Consider the following 19,752-nt stretch of genomic DNA (forward strand, 5'->3'; position numbering starts at 1 on the left):
TGAGTGTTTTTCGGCAATAAAACAATCCTCTGTCTGCACCAATTACTTCTTTTTAAGTTGGATTTATCTGTTTGCTTTATAGGTTAAAAAAACAAACTAAGTATCAAATCCATCCTTCACAAGAAAAGAAGGACAAAATAACTGATGTTTAGAAACAACAAGCAAACAAAAAATGCTGTGAGCCTTTGGGCTTTCAGAGCCTTATCCTGAATTTAAAAGACAAACTGGCAAAAAAGCCACATGTCACTGAACAATGAAGAATAAATATTTTCCAAATATCTGTATCAATATTAATCTGAGCTGGTTTATGAGACTTCTGCTCCTGAAACTCTACAGATCGGGGATTCGGGGCTGTAGGAAGTGACCTTCATCTTCAGGCCGGACAGGAATCTGCCGTCTGTGAGGCCTGAACGCTGTTTGTTTTGAACAGAGTTCACAGTGGAGAACAGCTGCTCACACACGGATGTGGATCTGAAGGTGGACGGACTCCAGATGCAGATTTCTTCATCTTTCTGTGGTGTCGAGGACGGCAGTCCATGTTTCAGACTCTGGTTTGTCCGGTCTGGGAAGGTTCTCAGTATCACTCCATCTGTGGTTCTGAACCAGAGTGGCCTTCTGATGACAACATCTTCTACATCCTCTGTCAAGCTCTGAATCTGGACTCCCTCATGTCTTTGTTAGCGATGTCAGCAGCTCCAGCTCCAGATCGGGACGACTCACACCTGCAGATGCAGCCACGTTTAACAGGGATGGATGGATGGTCAGGGGGCTGATGGGGAAGGACCAGGGGTTTTTTTTGGAGTCGCTTCCCAAACGATGAAACACTCTGAATTCATCAACTTGTGAGCTTGTTTGAACTCCCTAAAAGTAGGGACGTGAGACAGTGGGCCTCTCTGTACATCTCTGGATAAAACTGCAGCAGAGCGTTTCAGCACCTCTCCTCTGGACAGCGACCTCTGCAGGAGCTCACAGGAAGTGCTCTCCACCTCTTCTTCCGGGTCAAAGGGCTCCTGGGTGCGTGTTAATGAGTGTCCAGTGGAGAAGCTCTCCTCCCAGGCTGCTGGTGTGATGGACAGTGGTAACAGGAAGCTGGAGGCCAGTCCAGTCACATGGTGGACATCAGGGAGCAGATTCTACTGAGAGAGGAGATTACTTTCATTCGGGATCAATCCCCTCATCACCACTGGCTCCTGCTCTGCTTCTGACTCGAAATCACATTTTAAAAATGATCTAAATTCTCAGCACAAATCCCTCTTTTCACAAAGCCTTCTGATCAGTCTGGCTCCATTTCATGAATGTGGAGCTGAACCATCAAGGACTTCCAGGGAGTTTTTCTCATGGAGCAGGTCGACACCCGACTCTTGATCAGTGGTGGATCAGTCATTCATGACTTGCAAGTCAACGGTTGAACAACACCGACCTGTGAAAGTAATATATTACTTTCCCAACACTGATCTTCATGATATTCAACACAGTAATCTGATGGATCCAGTGATCAGTCCGACCTGCCCACTCTGGTTTTCCACCAAGGTTTTCCTCTTATGTAGCGTCACATCAAACTGTTACTGAACTGATTTATCAAGTCAAACGACACAACGCCTCACAGTTCACTGACTGGTGGATTAAATTGAACTGTGGTGAAACTTCTGACCCGTTTCATCGTCCTCATCTGTTGTTCTGACCGTAGTTTCAGTGAAAAACTTGTCTCTGTTAGCATCTGTGTCCAGAGATACTCCTAGCTTCTTCTGGGCCGCCGTTGCTTTTTCTGACCTGTTTCACACACGGCAGACCGAGCGGAGGTCCTGTCAGTGGAGGGAGGAGGCCCGGGACAACCCGGTCCAAGAATCAGACCGGCCCACCGGGAAGAGTCCCAGTCCTCCTGAGGAGCACTCTGGACCTGGGTGTGTGTGTGTGTGTGTGTGTGTGTGTGTGTGTGTGTGTGTGTACTGGTACGTGCACACAGGCACAGAGTGTGAGAAAGAAAATGCGAATGTTAAAAAAAAGAGTAAAAGACTGAGGGATTGTGGAGAAATTTATATAAATATGACTGAAAGAGCAAAAGCTGTGATGAAAGCAGCTCTGAAAGTCCTCTGAGGAACTGACACCATAAAGGAAAAAGCTCCTGGTTTCTGCTGTCAGTATGAAGCAAAGTCCAAAACATTTCACCATCTGAGATCAGATGAAAACCAAGAACGGATCAGAAGGAAGTGATGAGAAGCAACAAGTGAATGAAGCAGATCAATAGTTTAGTCAGGAGGAAATCAGTGGAGGAGAGAAACTCGCTCAACACATCAGTTCTAATCCAGACTGTCTTCATGTCCATTGAAGCCCAAAGAGGATTTTCACTGAGTTGTCTGTGGCCACGTTTCCATGGGGCAAAAAATCCTCATAATCACATTGTGAGGAGAAGCAGATTGTAAACATGTCATATAAACACCTGAGTGGATCCACTTCACTCGCAGTGGATTATATTTCGAATCCGATTGTACAAGGTCATCTACAAAGATCGATAATCCGCTCTGTGTCTCATATAAACAACACCTGACAGCAGAGCGGATTAAACGGGGGATTATTCGTTCTGCCATGCGTTCAATCGTACGTAGAGATGTGATGATACGGCAGTAAAAAGTCAAAAACAAGCAGAAGAACTGGACGGTGGCTGAGAAACAGTTTTTAATAAAAACCCTGAGAGAACAAACACTGGAGAGGAGAGGTGATCGCAAATTGCTCAACAGCCAGTTGTTCAAAGAACTCCATGGTAGACTACTGGAGGACCGCCCGGCTGGTGTTATGGATTAACTGGTTCCCTTGTTGACAAGTGACAGATTTCTGTGTAAACACATGCTGATAACAAAAGACTCTAAACTTCTAAATTTACTGTAACTGGAGAAAACCGACGTTCGCTAGAACGACTGCAAGTTTCATTCGGGTTTTTAACATCTGTTGGACAAAATTAAACACAGAAACCTGTTAATTCGAAACATCGGCAGGCGGAGAGGAGCTGCTCGGTGGGGCGGGACTCCGGCCAGCGGAGCGCTCGCTCCTTGAGCAGCTTATCATGGAGATGTTGGGACATTATTTGAGCAGATATCCAGCAGATAAAAACACTCTGCTGGGCGCTGAGGACTGCTGCTGCAGAACTAAAGACCTGAAAGTTCCTCCAGAGACTTTGTGCGCATGTCAGAGGACGCCATATAATCTGCTTGACCCAGGGTCCTTGTAAACCAGGATTCATCGTGGATCGTTTTGTATGCCGTCATGTATATAAATGCGTTAAACACAATTGTTTTCAATCAGATTGAAAAAACACCCATGTAAACTGGGCCAGTGTGAGAACTGCTGCAGGAGCCTCCTCCTCCAAAACATCTGATCCAAACACACTCAAAGAGCCACAAGCTGCAGCAAGATTCCACCAGAGCAAAGTCAGTCCACAGGGAGGAAGGAGCCCCGTCCTGGAGAGCAGCTCACAGTGGAGCAATCAGCAACTTCTCCATCATTTCTTTTGGCTCTTGCTCCATCAGACTCAATGATTGGAGCCTCTCTGGACTCTTCCTTTCATGAAGAGGTTTCTAACATGCTCTGCTCCTCGCTGCTCCCCTGAAAGACAAAGAAAGACAAAGAATCCTCTGTTAGTGGGATTCAATCCACTTTTCACCTGGAATCCATGTTTGTGTCCACACAGCAGATCAAACAGAGAGAAATGTGTCCAAAGTCTTCAGTTCAAACACCACATGTTCATGACATGTCACATCTGGAGCTGGACTGGAGTGTTGGAGACTACGGCCTGATTTCTGACAGGATTCACTTGATGGACTCACTTTCTTCACGGATGGATCTTCTCCTGATGTCTTCATCAGGAAGTTTCATTGGCTGGAAAACAAAGAGCAAAACTTGTTGGAAACACATGAAACATGTTCCAAAGCAAGAAGTCAGCCTGAAGGCAGAAACAACAGAAAGGAACATCAAACAACACTGAAACATCCTGATGAAAGGAAATAGGAAAGTACTCACTGTTAGTGGCTCTGAACCCTGAAAAACAGCAGGAGAAAGAGGGAGGAGGTTACCATGACGACCACTCTTTTCCACTCCAAACCCTCCTTCAGGTTCAACACACACACATCAATGATCCTGATGAGGAAAGGAGAGTTTCTACTTTACCTTGAGGTTGTTTCTTCTTGTAAACGAAGAGTCCAATGATGCAGCCGATCAGGAGGAGCAGAGCAGCAACAACTCCTCCAGCAACAGCTCCAGGAGAAAGTCCTGCAGAGAAACATCTGGTCAGTGAGGAGTGTCTCTGTTTCCATCATCTAGATTCCAGATGGATTGTCAGAGGTCGTCTCCCCTGATCAATAATCCTCTCCTGCCTCATAGAAACAGCAGAAGCAGCGGATTGTGTTATCAGAGCAGATTCTTCCTTCTTCAGATGAGCTCCTCAGACACAGAGTCACGGAATGATGTGAGCAGAAAACAGGAATTCAGAGAATCAAAACCAAAACAAGCAGAAAAACTGGACGGTGGTGAGAAAAACTTTTCAAGACAAACTCAGAAAAAGCAGGAAGTTATTGAGCTTCTTGAACTGTTGAGCAGATAAAAACACACTGATAGGAGTGAAGCTGCTGTCAACAAAGAGAAACATCAGAACGGAACAAAAGACACATGAGAGAATGAGAGTGAAATGAAGAGTCTCTGACCTCCATCATTTGTCTTCCAGTTGGTCCTGATGTCCCGTTTGTCCAGTCTCTTGGAGACTTCCTGTCCTCCAGCCAGATGAAACACACAGCTGCACCTCCCCCAGTCTTCATCTTTGACCCCTGAAAGATCCAGATCAACGCTCATCTGGAAGCTCCCGTCATGGTTGGGGAGGATCTCTCCTCTGACCACGTCCTCATGGAGCTCCTCCTCGTCTTTCTTCCAGAACAAGTCGGCTCTGTCGGGGTAGAAACCTGTAGCGTGGCAGGTGAGCGGAGAGGAGGGAGTCTTCTGGAGGAGAGACACTGAGGGAAGATCTGGAGAACAAGCAGGAAGACACCTCACTCTTTACTGGATTCTTCTCTACACTCTTTCTCTCTCATGTCAGCCACTGCAGCCAGGAAGAGACGGGCCATGGAAAGAGGGATGAAGGAAGGCCAGATGGAGAGAGGAGAGGAGATGCTGAGAGCAACATGAAAGAAGAAAAGCTGAGAGACAAACTCCAAACATTTTACCTTTTCTCATCAGTGAGCTCCGACCAAACTCCACATACTTCTTCAGCCAATAAGGACAAATCTGGGTCAGGTAGTATTTATGATGAGCCATCTGTGCTTTGTTATTTTCATACTTGTGTTTGGTGGGAACAGCCTGTTGAACTGGAGCGATCCATGTTTCTGTCTGCAGGTCATAAACGAGGAAATCTTCTCCATCGTAACCAATTTGTCGAAATCCGTTCACTTCATCAGTTTCATCGTTCCATTCACAACCGATCATCTTCTGGAGAATATGAACACCTGAGAGACAGAAAGACACACACACACACACACACACACACACACACACACACACACACACACACACACACACAGGTTGGGTATGGCTATTCTTGTGGGGACCTTCCATTGACTCCCATTCATGTCTAACTCCTCACCCTCGCCCGAACCCAAACCCATGCCAAAATAATGCCAAACCCTAAAGAAATGTTTTTGCACTTTTACTTTCAGCAACATGGCCAAGAAAACACTGTTTCCCCTCGTGGTCAAAGGGGACCCAAAAGTTGTCCCCACGAATTACATTTCTTCTGGTTTTCCCCCACAACCATAGGAAAACCAGTCCAAACACACACACACACACACACACACACACACACACACACACACACACACACACACACACACACACTAGGCACATTTACATGGGCCCCGTATAATGAGATTGTAGGGTGAAGCAGATTTTAAATGTGTCATATAAACACCTGAGTGGATCGGCTTCACTCGGAGCGAATTGGCCAATTTCACTAAGCAGCTCTCACATTTCTCTGTGGATCTGCTTTGATTCTACTGGAGGAGGACTGGATCTGACCTGACCAGCTGACTGTGTGTGTGTGTGTGTGTGTGTGTGTGTGTGTGTGTGTTCTTGTATTTCTATCCTTGTTGGGGCCAAATGTCCCCACAAGGATAGCAAAACGTGGAACGACGTGCCTTGTGGGGACCTTTTTCCGGTCCTAAGTAGGAGAAACAGTGTTTTCTTGACCATGTTGTTGTTACTGAAAAAAGTAAAAGTGCAAAAACATTTCTTTAGGGTTAGGCTGTGTTGTGGTGTGGGTTAGGGTTAGGGTAAGGGTCAGGGTTAGGGGCTAGACATGAATGGGAGTCAATGGACGGTCCCCACAAGGATAGAAATACAAGACTGCGCGTGTGTGTGTGTGTGTGTGGGGACTCAGTGAAGATACGATCAGCATAAAATACAAAGTTCAATCAAACCTCCAGTTTGGTTGAAGCACTGCTTGAGGAGCTCAATGTTTGGTTGGAACCATTGCTGATGTTCCAGAGCGAGATTAGAGTTTCTGTCCCAGAACTGTGAGTCTACTGCTTCATTGACCCAGTCCTGTGTGGGAACCAATCTCCTGGTGTTGCTGTCGTAGTGCTCAATCTGAAGTTCATCCACCAAAACAACCATAACAAACTCTGGAAAGTTTGGAACTTGAGAGGATCCAGTGTAGAAATACTTGAGAGAGTGAATTTCTGGAAGAAAGAGAAGAGAGTAAATCAATCAATAACATTGACAGTCCAGCCTGACTGGATATTTACTGTTTCCCTCTGATCTGGCTGCTTCTTCCTTTTCTTGTGTAAAGTGTTGAGCTGCTTTAAAGCCTGAATCCATGAGATTCAAAGAGCATCTCTTCACTCTTTTCTTCACTTCATCTGATTGGAAACACTTGATGAGACCAATCAAAGCTCTCTTTCTTCTCACTGATCAACTATTGATTGAAAAGCTCTTTGGAATTTCTTCAGCTGCTTTCATTCCAGCTGACAACAGGAAACATTCAGAGGACTTTGAACAGACACCAGAGCAGAACAACAGCTGATCACTGGACTGTTGATCAGCAGCTTTGACTTTCTATTAGACAGAATGAGTCCAGATGTGTGATCAGGAGAAAGACAGTGGAGCAGAGAGACAGCAGAGACACTGAGGAAGATCACTTCACATCACTGATTAGTCACACATGCAGTACTGGATCAATATCATCTATTGATCCCTCCTTCCTCCTGGCCCTGGACTGAGTGTGTTCAAGCCTCCTGCTGGTGGTTGTGTGTTGGATTCCCTCTCTCCTCAGCTGTCCTGCTCCTGGCTCTACACAACATAAGAACCAATCAGAGTGGAGCAGAGCGTCTCTTCACCGGACTGCAGCAGCTGATTCTCCTCTCATCTCTTCTCTCTCTTTTCTCTTCAATAAACCTTCATTCAAAATGATCACTTCTCAACACAAACAGTAGAATCAACTCAGAACTCTCCAGGGGGGATAGAGGTTTACAGAAACTGCCGAAATGAGTCCAGATGTTCAGTTTTTGTTTCCTTCTGATGAAGAGAAAACTGAATGGAGTCGATGTTCTGCTTGACCTCACTGTGAAAAGCAAGAAAGGAAGTTTTTCTGACTGAACTTACATTTGTGAATGTGGAGTTTTGCCAAAGGAATGATTCAATTATTATTTCTGTTCAAGTCAAGGAGGCCAAAAAGTACATCTCTCCACAACAGGTGAAATTAATATTATATTTATTGACTGAAAAATGATGTTTGAAAAGGAGAGAGCATGAGAGGAAGGCCTGGCGAGGAAGAGATGAGCTTTATACCAGAATGAGATCAATATTGTAGTTACAGATTCGAAAAAGCTGAATCCACCCAGTTTGGACTAAATATGGAAAAGTCTGACATTCCATGGAGTTCAGATTTTTAAAGAAGAGTTTCCAGCAGGTTATTTTAAAGGAGTTTTTAAAGCAGAGAATTCTCCTGAAGTAGAAAGTAAAGTAAAGAAACTCACGTTTCTCTTCAGGATTGACAGAGTTCTTCTACTAACAGAACAGGAGGAGACAAGTTCCTTTTCCTCTTTCTGGCTGTTTAAACACACCTCACACATTATTAAAGAGCAACACACAGCTGGAACTAGATCCCAGTGATCGGGATCAACGGGATCCATCATCTGAGTGGATCAGTGAAGCCTCGGTCTCCTCCACACTCCATATGGGATCAATAGTCTGGACTGAGCTCCACTACTGATCCAGGATCAGACTGAGATCAGGATCAACACAGAACCAACTGTTCCACATTCAACATGAACATGAAGACCGTTGATTTCTCCAATGAGGCTTCAAATGTTTCCAGACAGAAGAAAAGAAGGAAAAAGAGATTTTCCTCAGAAGAAGAGAAGCTTGTCAATCAGAGGAGAAGTGGAGAAAAAGCTGGAATCCTACCTGGAGCCCCGCTGGGGATTCCCAGCAGGAAGAAGAGAGCCAGGAAGAGCTGCATGCTTCACATCTCCTCTTTCTTCTAATGAGGCTAAACTCACTTCTGACAGCAGCAGAGACACAACTCACTGTTTTCTAGGTGCGTGTTCGCTGTGAAGAAGAAGAAGAAGCAGGGAATGAAAGGAGCCAAAAGAGGCTGAAGCTGTTTGAACCAATGAGAATTCAGTGTGAGTGTTGCTGGGTGGAAGACACTCAGTCTGGATGTAGATAAAAGAGTTTAGGTTCTATACAGATCTGTGGAAAAGATGACGTGTGTGTTTCGTTGTGGTTGTTTCACCTGTTCGGGTTGAAGGGATTTGTCTTGCAGACAGAAAGATCTTCATTAAATTCCCACTGCTGTCAACATGATTCATGTGGATTCAGCTGCATCAGGTCAAACTGAAGAATGGAGCTCTCCTCAAGTCTGTAACACTCCGGTTAAACATGAAATAACAGACAAAACAAAAAATAAAACACCTTCGGATAACTGTTATGAGGAATGAAGAAGAAAGATGTACGGAAAACTTTAATGCTGTTATTGATCAGACCAAAAACAAACTTCACCAACAGCTTCAGAGGGATTTATCTCTACAGGTCAAAGTTCATCAACTAAAGCTGAAGGCTTATCTCCTCTTGCAGATGCAGCTCCTCCCTTTATTTGTCAAGATGCAGCTCTGAGCTTCCACTGATAAAATACTTTTAATTTTTGTGGAAGAATTAGACACATCATGTTTAAAAATATGTATCATTATGTAAACATATGTTCCCCCCCCCATCCACACTGGGCTGGAGCCGGGACTGCAGCTGCCGCGCTTACCTCAGATATATCCATTGTCTGCTGAACATCCACTGTAGAATGGTGGAGAATATGAAGTAAAGAAATAAAAACCTCCAATGAAGAGAAGAGGAGGCTTTAAGTCTGTTAGTTGTGACTCAGCTCACAGTAATCAGCTCTGGATTGATTTGCTGGAGAAATTTAAACTCCTCCTAACTTGAACCTTGTTATATGGAACTCTGTTAATGCAGCAGGGGCTGATGGGAAGCATCAAACCAGAAATGAGTTTAAATCTGAAATGTAGTTGATATCAAAGAGTTGTCTGGACTTTGACTTTGAAAAGGTGCAGAAACAGGAGCAGGAACATGAAGACAGAGCTTCTGGACCATCTGCTCGCTGTCTTTCTCCTCTATTTCTGGACTTTCAGCTTCCAGCTCCTCTTCTTCTTTCCAGTTCAGTCAGCTTTTCTTTCAGGTGTGTTTTCTTCTTCCAGCTTTGGGACATGGTTTTCAGAGCTTGGTGTTTGGTTCCGGCGCTCCTTGATGTCAGTAGTGTTGGTTTCCAGCAGCGAGTGATGCTGGCTCCACTGCAGCAGTTTGGGATGTTTAGAGCTTCAGAACTCTGAAGAAGAAATGAGCAGAAGCACAAAGAAACACAGAAAGAAGCTGGAGTCTCCTCTGTCTGAGCGCCGATGGCTCACAGCTCAGCTGCTCAGTGGAGCTGGGAGCGTCTCTGAGGGACTGAACCGCTGCTGCTGCTGCTGGCTCCACATCAACATCCTCCCAAAGCTCACAGTTTGTCATTAAACTGCTGCTTTTATGGTAAAACCAGAAAACGGCTCATTTCCTGGAATCTGATTATTTGAATTTAACAGAAAATCAAACTAACTGAAGGTTCTTTGCCTGTAATTTAAGGAAGCATCGTCGGGTCGACGTAGTTTAGAAATATCAGATGAAAGTTTTCCAGCTGATGGTCAGTGATTGCAGTGTGTGTGACATGCTTCCCTTTCATTGACAACACTGTTCCCTCTACTTCTTTTCTCAGTGACATCTTGTGTTTTGTGGCATATTCTCCTCATGCTCTGATGTGAATTGTTCAGGTTTCAGTGGGAAGTAAAGCATTTTCTATTTGTTCCAGATGGAGAGCATCATTTCCAGTGGCTTTTACAATACACAACATTTACATTCAATATTCACTGGTCAGCTTCACAGTGAATTTTAATAACTACTGTTAACATTTAGTAAATGACATGTATTTAAAAATAAGCTGACAACTCAGCATTAGATCCTGATGTGAAGTTCTATTCAGAGGCAGCAGAGAAAAGGCAGGTTTTTTGGCAGAGCTGTAGCTGAGAACAGAGCATTGATGATACTGTCTGGTCACTGAACTCATCCAGCAGATAAAATGTTGATTAGCAGCTGTGTGTGTCATTATCTTCATTCAGGAATATTTTCCATTTGATTTCTCCGGCAGACACACCAGTGACACACTGTGTCTTTATTACTGTTCTGACTGACTGACGGCCGTCGCTTCTCCTCACAGTTTTTGGTCCATTTCAACCTTTGAGGTCTGGACACAGCTGGCATCACCACTTGTATCTACTTAATGATATGTTATAGCTAGGGATGTGCGAGTACCGATACCAGGTATCGGTATCGGGCCGATACTGGCCTTATTTCAAGGTATCGGGTACTCGTGAAGGCTACCGATGCCAGCCGCCGATACTCACGGCAAGAAAACCCCACACGTAGTAAGCCCTCCTAACCAGCAGGTGGCGATAGTGCAACCGAATGGGATGCAAGCTGCCGACAAACATGAAAGAGGAAGAAGCTCCTCTCTGGGAGTCGCTGACAGGCGCAGGGCAACACTGCAGTGGGCTGATTCTCCAGGGCTGTGTTCGAAACCGCATACTGTCTACTACATCCTTACATACTCATACTATCCATCCTGCATCCTGCTTACTCAGTCCATCAAACAGTATGCGAAGCGTTTACACTACAGCATACTACATAATAACCCACAATGCATTGCACTTCTTCCATGAGCAGAAATCGATCTGCTAAAGCTGATTTCACTTTAGCTCTAAACTCGTCAAATGTACAACTTCATCGAAATTTTTTTTAAAATTATGCGACAAAGTGGTGGTTTAGAGCCCGAGTGTGTCGTTTATTTGTCCGAATATCAGCCGTTTATGATTTTGTTCGGACGAATTCGGCGAAATTCAAGCCAGCCGCAGTGAGCAACGCACTTCCGGTTATTTTCACCAAAATAAGCCACCTCTTTCCCTTTCTCATGCAAAACAACCTCAGTGATAAATCTGTGCTTTTACTTTGAAAACAAGAAGGCAATCTTTCAGCAATATATCTCGCTTAACATCGCCGTGTGGACCGGTGTCCCGTTAACGGACCACTTATTATGCCAATTATGATGCTTTACCGACGGAGAGTATTTTCGGCTCTTCAACAAAGATCGGCTCGCCGTCTTCGGTACATCATGGTCGCTTTCAGCATGGACTTGTTCTCAGATGTAAGGGTTTTTTTTTGTTTTTTTGTTTTTTGTTTTTACTATTTTTAATCATTGTCAATCCAATCAGAAATCTCGTAACATAACATACCTACGAGCACAAACAATGGAGGGAAGATTAAATCTAGAACCATACTCAGCTTGCTAAATGTACATCATGAAGAAACAGTCATTGTGAACTGAATAAAGTTTATTCAAATGTCCGTCGCGTTGCATCTTGGGCAATTTCAGTATGAGTAGTGAACACACGATGTATACTCAACATTTCTGGCGAATGCAGTATGCATCCGGGAACTTCTCGCATACTCAAAATCGCATACTGCCAGTGTAAACACACTGCATACTCAATAAGTTAGTATGAGTAGTAGGTAAGTATGCGGTTTCGAACACAGCCTCTGTTTGTGGACAACTAACTAGTTCCTGACTGACTGACTAGCTGTCAGCTTGTTGTGGAAGGATAGAACTCATCCTGTGAAGAATGTTCTCACTGATGAAGACGCTGGACTCACTTCAGGAGAATTCTCTACTTTAAATAACTCCTTAAGAATAAACTGCTGGATACTTTTCTTTAAAAAGCTGAACTCTATGGAATGTCAGACTTTTCCGTATTTAGTCCAGACTGGGTGGATTCAGCTTTTTCTAACCTGTAACTACAATATTGATCTCATTCTGCTAAAAAGCTCATCTCATCCTCACCAGGCCTTCCTCTTATGCTCTCTCCTTTTAAACATCATTTTTATTTGCAACAACAAAGACAGACTGTTTAAAGACAAATGTGTATTGATTGAATCCTGATAGTAACATTCTACTGGTTGATCAGTGATTAAACCGGGCTGCTCATCTCTGCTCCTAGAAGGAGTTTCTAGAAGAGTCCAGGATCCCTGGGTCACCTGGAGATGATGCTAAAGTCTCTCTTCTGCTGTTTGCATGTTATTTAGAGCTCAACCAAGAGTGGATCCTCAACAACTAACCTTGTTCTCTGTGACTGATCCTCCAGCTGGTCGGCTCTGTTTATCTGTCAGCAGTGGTCAGAACAATAAAGTGATCAGATCCCTGTTTACATGTCCAGTCAGGCTGGACTGTCAATATTATTGATTGATTTCTTCTCTTTCTTCCAGAAATTCACTCTGCAAAAGTTTTCTACACTGGATCAACTCAAGTTCCAAACTTTCCAGAGTTTGTGGCTGTGACTCTGGTTGATGACATTCAGGCAACTCACTATGACAGCAACACCAGGAGAAAAGTTCCCACACAGGACTGGATGAACAAAATCAATGAAAAAGATCCAGAGTACTGGAACAGGGAGACTGAGAGGTTGACGGGAGCTCAGCAAAACTTCAAAACAAACATCGAGATTGCGAAGCAACGTTTCAACCAAACTGGAGGTTTGATTGAACTTTTGATTTTTTTTCCTGATCCTGTGAGTCCACACACATACACACACAGTTAGCTGGTCAGATCAGACATGGACGCAAGCCACAGGCACGTGTTTCACTAAGCTGCAGTTACGCCCAAAGCCTGCAGGGGTCGTTGTTTTGCATAAAACGTGCAAACTCCTTAATGCACCTTTAAACGTATGCTACCATGTTTAATAAACTAGCTTAAACATCTTCTTACATGTCAAATAAACTTGAATAAACATCAGGTACCTTATTATAAAAGCTAGCTAAAACATCTGCTAGCATGTTAAATAAGCTAGCTTAAACATCTGCTGGCTTGTTAAAAAGCCACGGTACTGTCCTTGCTGCTATGGCAACAGCTAGACAGCTAGCTAAACTCTGACTCTCATTCATCAGACGTGTCCTCGTAGACATTTGCAGATTTATTACAGTCTTCAGTTGATATGAGTGCAGAGTGAAACTGTAAAACAAGCACACAATAAACAACAATCAACTCTCTCTGTCTCTCTGTTACCCCCAATTTCCACCGGGCGCGAAAGCGCCGGAACGCCAGCGTCTTGTTCCTACAGTCAACACACACCGGGAGCGCAGCGTAGTGCCGCGCCGTCCGGATGGGGAGGGCTGCTCTTCGGAGAGGCTTTCTGCTCTTGATATATCACACGAACAACACATGATATAAACAGAAAAAAAAACACACCTCATTTTGCTTCTGCAATGTCGCTCTGCTCGTCCAGCCACATTGATCTGTAATTTATCATACTTCCAGCAAGGATGAGTACATGGTTTATGTTTCGATCTCAAATGAGTGCTTTTCTTTATCCAAAAGTTCCTTTTGTATGGTTTATTCTACATAAAAACGGTAATTTCCGCGTTTGCTACTGTCTGGGACCCTGTGCTGATTCTTTCCTCCCGAGGCGGCGTAAAAACAACATTTAGAAAAAAGTGAGGTTGTGCATTGTGTTTTATTTTGAAACTTCCGGTGTAACTTCCTGTCTGGTGCTTTCTCAACGACAGTGAATTTACGAGGTTTTGAAGCGGCGGCACAGAAAATAGAACTGAAGCGAATCCCCAGCGCCGTGGCGCCGCGCAGGCGCTTCTGAAATGCGGCGAGGTGCTTTCGCGCCCGGTGGAAATTGGGGGTTAAACAGTAAAAGAATTCTAAATAAATCAGTCCAGTCTAGTGTCTCAACATATGTTAACTTGAAAACACATGCATCCTGTGAGATTCAATTCAGCTCCAAAATTTCATTTTTAACAATTCCTAACATCATAAACTTCATAAAACAGTATTGAAACTTAAAAAATACATACAGGCATTGCTTCTATGGGAGTGGAACTTAAGAAGAAAAAATAATGCACTCCTATTTTGGACTCCTATTGCAGTTTCACAGTAAGAACAAACAGTCAAACAGTTGGACTAGATCCTCCGTCTCCCACTACGAGGCATTCTGTTTTATTTTCTGCTGGATTCTAATTGAAGTACGTCCATAAATCACTGCGTCTTTTCCTCCCGCCGAGCCCCGGTTTGGAGGTTTGGAAGTTGCTGCCACGCTCTCTAGTGGCTGGTGCAGGCATGTTCAAATAGGAAGCAGCTCGTGAATTGCTGATATTTTCAGAGTAAAGCAGCCGATCTGCATGAACAGGCTGGGAGAATCGCATTTGTTTTAATTTATTTTGAAAGTCAAAATACTGACATTTTCGTCTCGTCTCGTTAACGAAAACAACAGATACGTCTCATCACATTTCCATCTTTAAAGAGATACTTTTAGCTCTTCACGTCTCGTTTTAGTCACGGAAAAAAAGTCACTGAAGTTGACGAAATATTTTTGTTGTCGTCTTTGTTAATGAAAACAACACTGTTTAGTAATGACATGTCTAACCTGAGCTAACTCATCAAGGGTTCGTGGGAGCTTGCAGTGGTGCCATCCTTTGCACTTGCCTGAGTTGTTCTGTTTGTAAGTCTTAATTATGTGGATGAGTGCAGCTATAGCTCTGGTGAGTGAATGCAAAGATGAAAAGCATTTGAATCGTGCAGCATTGAGACCTTTTTCTTGAGTCTGTCTCGTGAATGTGCTCACTTCAGCATGTATTTCTGAATCTGTTTCTGGATTTACAAGTTCAAAAGTCTGCTTCGTGTTCTTGGGACAGGTTTGGCTTGTACAGAAAGACAGGTCCAGTGAACCATGTTGTAACTGGTAGTATTGAATTTTGTTTGGATTGTTGTGTGTCAAAGAAAAAGGTAAAACGTCATTCAGGTCAAAACCCATGGTTTAACGTTAAACTGAAAATGAAAGAGCGTGCGGTGGCTTTAAATCGGGTGATGCTGCTGCCTATAAGCAAGCCCGATATACGCTGGAACGCATATCGGTCAGGTGGGTTGATATCGGGCTGTCAAACTTGCAAAACGCTCTTATAGACGCAAAATTGAGGGGTTCTTTATAGAGGATAATCCCAAATGCATGTGGATGGGTCGTAATAACATCACCTCTTGGAAACGGAAAAAAGAGACTGTTAATGACTTTGATCTCTCTCTACCCAGTGCGTTAAACCAGTTTTACTGTCGCTTTGGAACCGGGAATAGTGAGACATTTTTTTTTCCTGAGGCTTGTTAAGAAAACGGTCCCACCCTTCTCCTGGAGGATGTCCAGAGGACCCTCAGCAAGACTAATGCGAGGAAAGCCCGTGGACCAGATAAAATTCCCCCATGCATCCTCAAGCTATGTTCAGAACAACTTGCTCCTGTTTTAACAGATCTTTTTAACATATCATTGAAGCGCTGTTCTGTCCCATTTGCCTTCAAACGGTCAACCATTATCCCAGTGCCTAAGAAAACACCAGTGTCTTGTCTTAATGATTGCCGCCCTGTGGCCCTCACTTCTGTTTTAATGAAGTGTTTTGAACGTTTGGTGTTGGACTACATAAAGAATCAGATTCCGGTGTCTATTGACCCACTCCAATTCGCCTATAGACAAAACAGGAGTGTGGAGGACGCCATTGCCTTTGCCCTAAACTCTGTTTACAAGCACCTGGACAAGGGGCAGTCCCAGGCTAGAATGCTTTTCCTGGACTATAGCTCGGCCTTCAATTCATTGGTTCCTGCAAGGCTGATTGGAAAACTGAGAACTCTTGGGCTGTGTGATGCCATCTGCAAATGGATTTTGAACTTTGTGACTTGTAGGCCCCAGAGGGTTAAGATTAATGGATGTCTGATGTGTATTGAGACCTGCTTGTAACCCCATTCCAATGTGGTGTTTTCAATACTGCAAATAAACTGAACTGAACTGAACTGAACTGTTAGGTGTAAAGCGGGAACTGACCTGGATGCGTGGTCTCCAGGATTATCATCTGTGTTCACGTAGAACCACTGATCTGGTTTTGTTGACTGATGGATTCGTCAAACTTGATTGTGGACGTATACATGGAAGCGTTTCGTCTGATTGTGAATCTATCGAAGCACGACCTTGCTGTCACAGCAGAACTTAACTGAATCCAGTTTCAGGTCCAATTCATCTTGGATGAGATCAGCGACTTCCACGGCCAGTACTGCGGCGTACAGTTCTGACCGGGGGATGATGAGTTGGGAGAGTGGAGCGAGTTTGGCTTTCCCGAGAATGAATCCTACACTCACATGTCCATTGCTACGGACGGTCCTGAGATATGACACAGCTCCAATGGCTTTGATGGAAGCATCAGAGAACACGCAGAGATCTTTGTGTTCAGCTGTGGTGAGTGACATTGGAATATATGCTCTCTGAATGTGCAGTTTGCTCAAATCATGCAAAAAGTCTCTCCATACCTCCCATTCTTTGAGTTTTCCTTCAGGAAGGGGGGCATCCCAATCACACTTTTCAGTGCAGAATTCCCTCAGCAGATGTTTTCCTTCGATGGTCACTGGGGCTAGCATGCCTAAGGGATCAAAGATGCTGTTCACTGTGGATAAAACACTTCTGCATGTGAACGGCCTTTTGTCTTCAGACACTTTGAATGTGAAGGTGTCAGTAGTGGTTACCCATAGCAAACCCAGACTGTGTTGCACTGGCATGGTTTCACCACCGAGGTCTAGGTTTTTGAGGACTGTTTGGTCTTGAGGCTGGAACGCTTGTAAGACGACCCTGCTGTTTGAAGCGAACTTGTACAGCCTTAAAGGTACATTAGGAGTTTTACAACCTTAAAAATACTTACTTTCCACCATAAATATGTTACACATTTTTAATGATGTGTACAATGTGCCCTGACATGTTCATTACAAGTACCGCTAACAGCGCTAAATTGTCACTTGAAAGTTGTAGTGCCGGTCCGGCACCAGAATTTTTTTGGGGAGAATTTGAAAGGAATGACGTAATGCGCGCTCCGGCTCGTTAGGTTTCGCTTTGTCCGCCATTACTCCGCCAGATGCTTAGTGAGCAACAACTGAGCAGGATCTTCCAGAAAGTAAGAAAAGACTGGCTTCTAGCACTGCCACAGCTCCAGCACAGACTCCACCAGGTAAAAGAAACTTAAATTTTACTTGAGGGCTTCTAAACGAGCGAGGAAGGAGTCCCCCTCTTCCGTGCTTGCGAGCCACAGGGACGAGTTTTTCACTAAGCTGCATTACGCCCAAGGCCTGCAAGGGGCGCTGTTTCGCATAAAACATGCAAACTCCTCAATGCACCTTTAAGTTAGACTCACTGAGAGACGCTTGGGTTCTCTCCAAGAGGCTGATGGCTTTGTTGTCTTTCGGTACACTAACAAGGCCGTCGTCAACATAGAAATGGCGTTCGACAAACCTGACAGTGTCTTCTCTGTATTTGTACGGAGAAGACCACCCTCCGATCTACCCGCCAATCTTCCGGTTATGAGACAACCCGCTCGACCATCTGAGCTACTGTCGCCCCTATTGGCAGTGTCACCCAAAAAGGGTGACACTTCCTGTCCTTGTCCAGAGTCCAGCCCCATCGCTCTGGGGATGGTGCTTGCTGCTGGGGCTGGTCAGCAGTGGTCCAAATGCTTGCCTGGTCGACAGCACGGTTTGAATGCTGTAATAATACTCCCTGTGTGGGAGGAAGGGCTTCCGTCACCATCTTGTCTCTGTGGAGTATCCTCAGAGTCACTGTTTCAATACAGAAATGTACAATAACCATTGTGCATCATACATCGACCACCAGATAGCTAGGCAGCTTATGTCAATTTTTAAGAGTTCCAACTTGCCACTTACTATTTCATCATTTCCATCTAACGACGATTTTTCCCTATTCTCAGAGTGTGAAACCTCAAAAACTGCATTTTGCCATGTACATGCTCTCCGTATGACCTGTGCATGTGGGGCCTAGCAAAAAATGAAAGTATTTTGGATATACATGGCTAGGAAAAAAAGTCACACTTTTGTCAGATCTGTCCCCATCCGGTCAAAAAATTGACTTAAGCTGCCTAACTAATAGGGAAGTTTTTCTGCTATGGGGTTTATGCCTCTGGCAGTATCCAAGTATGAGAGTCCTGTCAGATAACCTTCTTCTTTTGCGCCTTGGACCTCCATGAGCAAATCACCTAAGTCTCTCAGCTTGCTGTACTCTTCAACAGTAATTCTTGGAAACTCATCAAGTCTTTTAAACAGGGCTTTTTCTGTTGCTTCAGGTGCAGCGTAGCACTCCTGGAGCCGCGACCAGGCCCTTTCTAATGCCACATTTGGATTTCCACCATGCGCAGAGCGAATTCTTTTAACGTGTTTGGCAGATTCTGTCCCAAGCCACTTTGTTAAAAGATCCAATGTTTCAGTAGCTGTCAGTCCTACATCTGTGGTGACATTGTTGAATGACGACTGCCATGCTCGATAACTTTCTGGTTTGTCATCGAATTGATAGAGACTTGTGCTGCTAGGTCACTACGGGCCAGGTAACGAGCCAGGTGTTCTGTTTCAGGTGTTACACTGGTGGGTGTGGTCTTACCTTGTGGGACATGTGATGGCACTGTTGGGCTTAGTGAAGTTGCTTGGAGTCCGCTTTCCGTCTTGCTGGAGTTTATGTGGTTGCTGGTTTTGGTATCCTCGTGGTTGTTGAGAACTGCAAAGTCTTGTGAAGCGGTATGCTTGTTGGTTACATCTTGCACCAAGCAAGGCTTAGCTATGCTGTAACCGGAGCGCCACTGGGGCTTCTACCAGTCGCGGCTGGTGGTGAGGGGCGCCGGTGGCGGGAGCGCTTGTTTTGTCCGCCTACACCGCCTACACTCAGCGTTAATTCACTTCCGCATTGGCTAGTGAACGAGCTGGTTCTCACACTCACTCACTCACTCAGTGTGTGTGTGTGTGTGTGTGTGTGTGTGTGTGTGTGTGTGTGTGTGTGTGTGTGTTTCTGTCTCTCAGGTGTTCACATTGTCCAGAAGATGTTCGGTTGTGAATGGGACGATGAAACTGACGAAGTGAACGGATTTCATCAATACGGTTACGATGGAGAAGATTTCATCTCTTTGGACCTGAAGACAGAAACATGGATCGCTCCAGTTCAACAGGCTGTTCCCACCAAACACAAGTGGGACAATGACAAAGCACATTTGGCTTCTCTTATAAACTACTTCACCACAGACTGTGTTGGTTGGCTGAAGAAGTATGTG

The 19,752-nt window shown here is 44.5% G+C and overlaps 1 protein-coding gene across 1 annotated transcript; it reads right to left on the reverse strand.

Annotated features, from left to right (window-relative positions):
• Nucleotides 1-2,654: 2,654 nt before the first annotated feature.
• On the reverse strand, nt 2,655-9,865 carry LOC115409382 (class I histocompatibility antigen, F10 alpha chain-like). Its single transcript, XM_030120544.1, has 10 exons — nt 9,290-9,865; nt 8,771-8,896; nt 8,440-8,583; nt 6,453-6,713; nt 5,205-5,483; nt 4,692-5,006; nt 4,159-4,260; nt 4,012-4,029; nt 3,819-3,870; nt 2,655-3,597 (listed from the first exon to the last, which is right to left on the reverse strand). Exons 3-9 carry the CDS (start codon nt 8,492-8,494, stop codon nt 3,854-3,856), a joined length of 1,047 nt encoding a protein of 348 aa, XP_029976404.1. The 5' UTR covers nt 8,495-8,583; nt 8,771-8,896; nt 9,290-9,865; the 3' UTR covers nt 2,655-3,597; nt 3,819-3,853.
• Between the last annotated feature and the right edge of the window lie 9,887 nt (nt 9,866-19,752).

The sequence above is a fragment of the Salarias fasciatus genome, chromosome 22, assembly GCF_902148845.1.
Source record: "Salarias fasciatus chromosome 22, fSalaFa1.1, whole genome shotgun sequence".
In the NCBI taxonomy this organism is placed as follows: Eukaryota; Metazoa; Chordata; class Actinopteri; order Blenniiformes; family Blenniidae; genus Salarias; species Salarias fasciatus.

What these genes read in the sequence shown, in the direction of transcription:
- LOC115409382 (XM_030120544.1), bottom strand. Translation starts at nt 8,494, where the DNA reads ATGCAGCTCTTCCTGGCTCTCTTCTTCCTGCTGGGAATCCCCAGCGGG. An exon ending in GTGCTTCAACCAAACTGGAG is followed by an intron (nt 5,484 to 6,452) that starts GTTTGATTGAAC and finishes TCTGTCTCTCAG; the next exon opens with GTGTTCATATTCTCCAGAAG. An exon ending in CTGGAAGACAAATGATGGAG is followed by an intron (nt 4,261 to 4,691) that starts GTCAGAGACTCT and finishes GTTTCTCTGCAG; the next exon opens with GACTTTCTCCTGGAGCTGTT.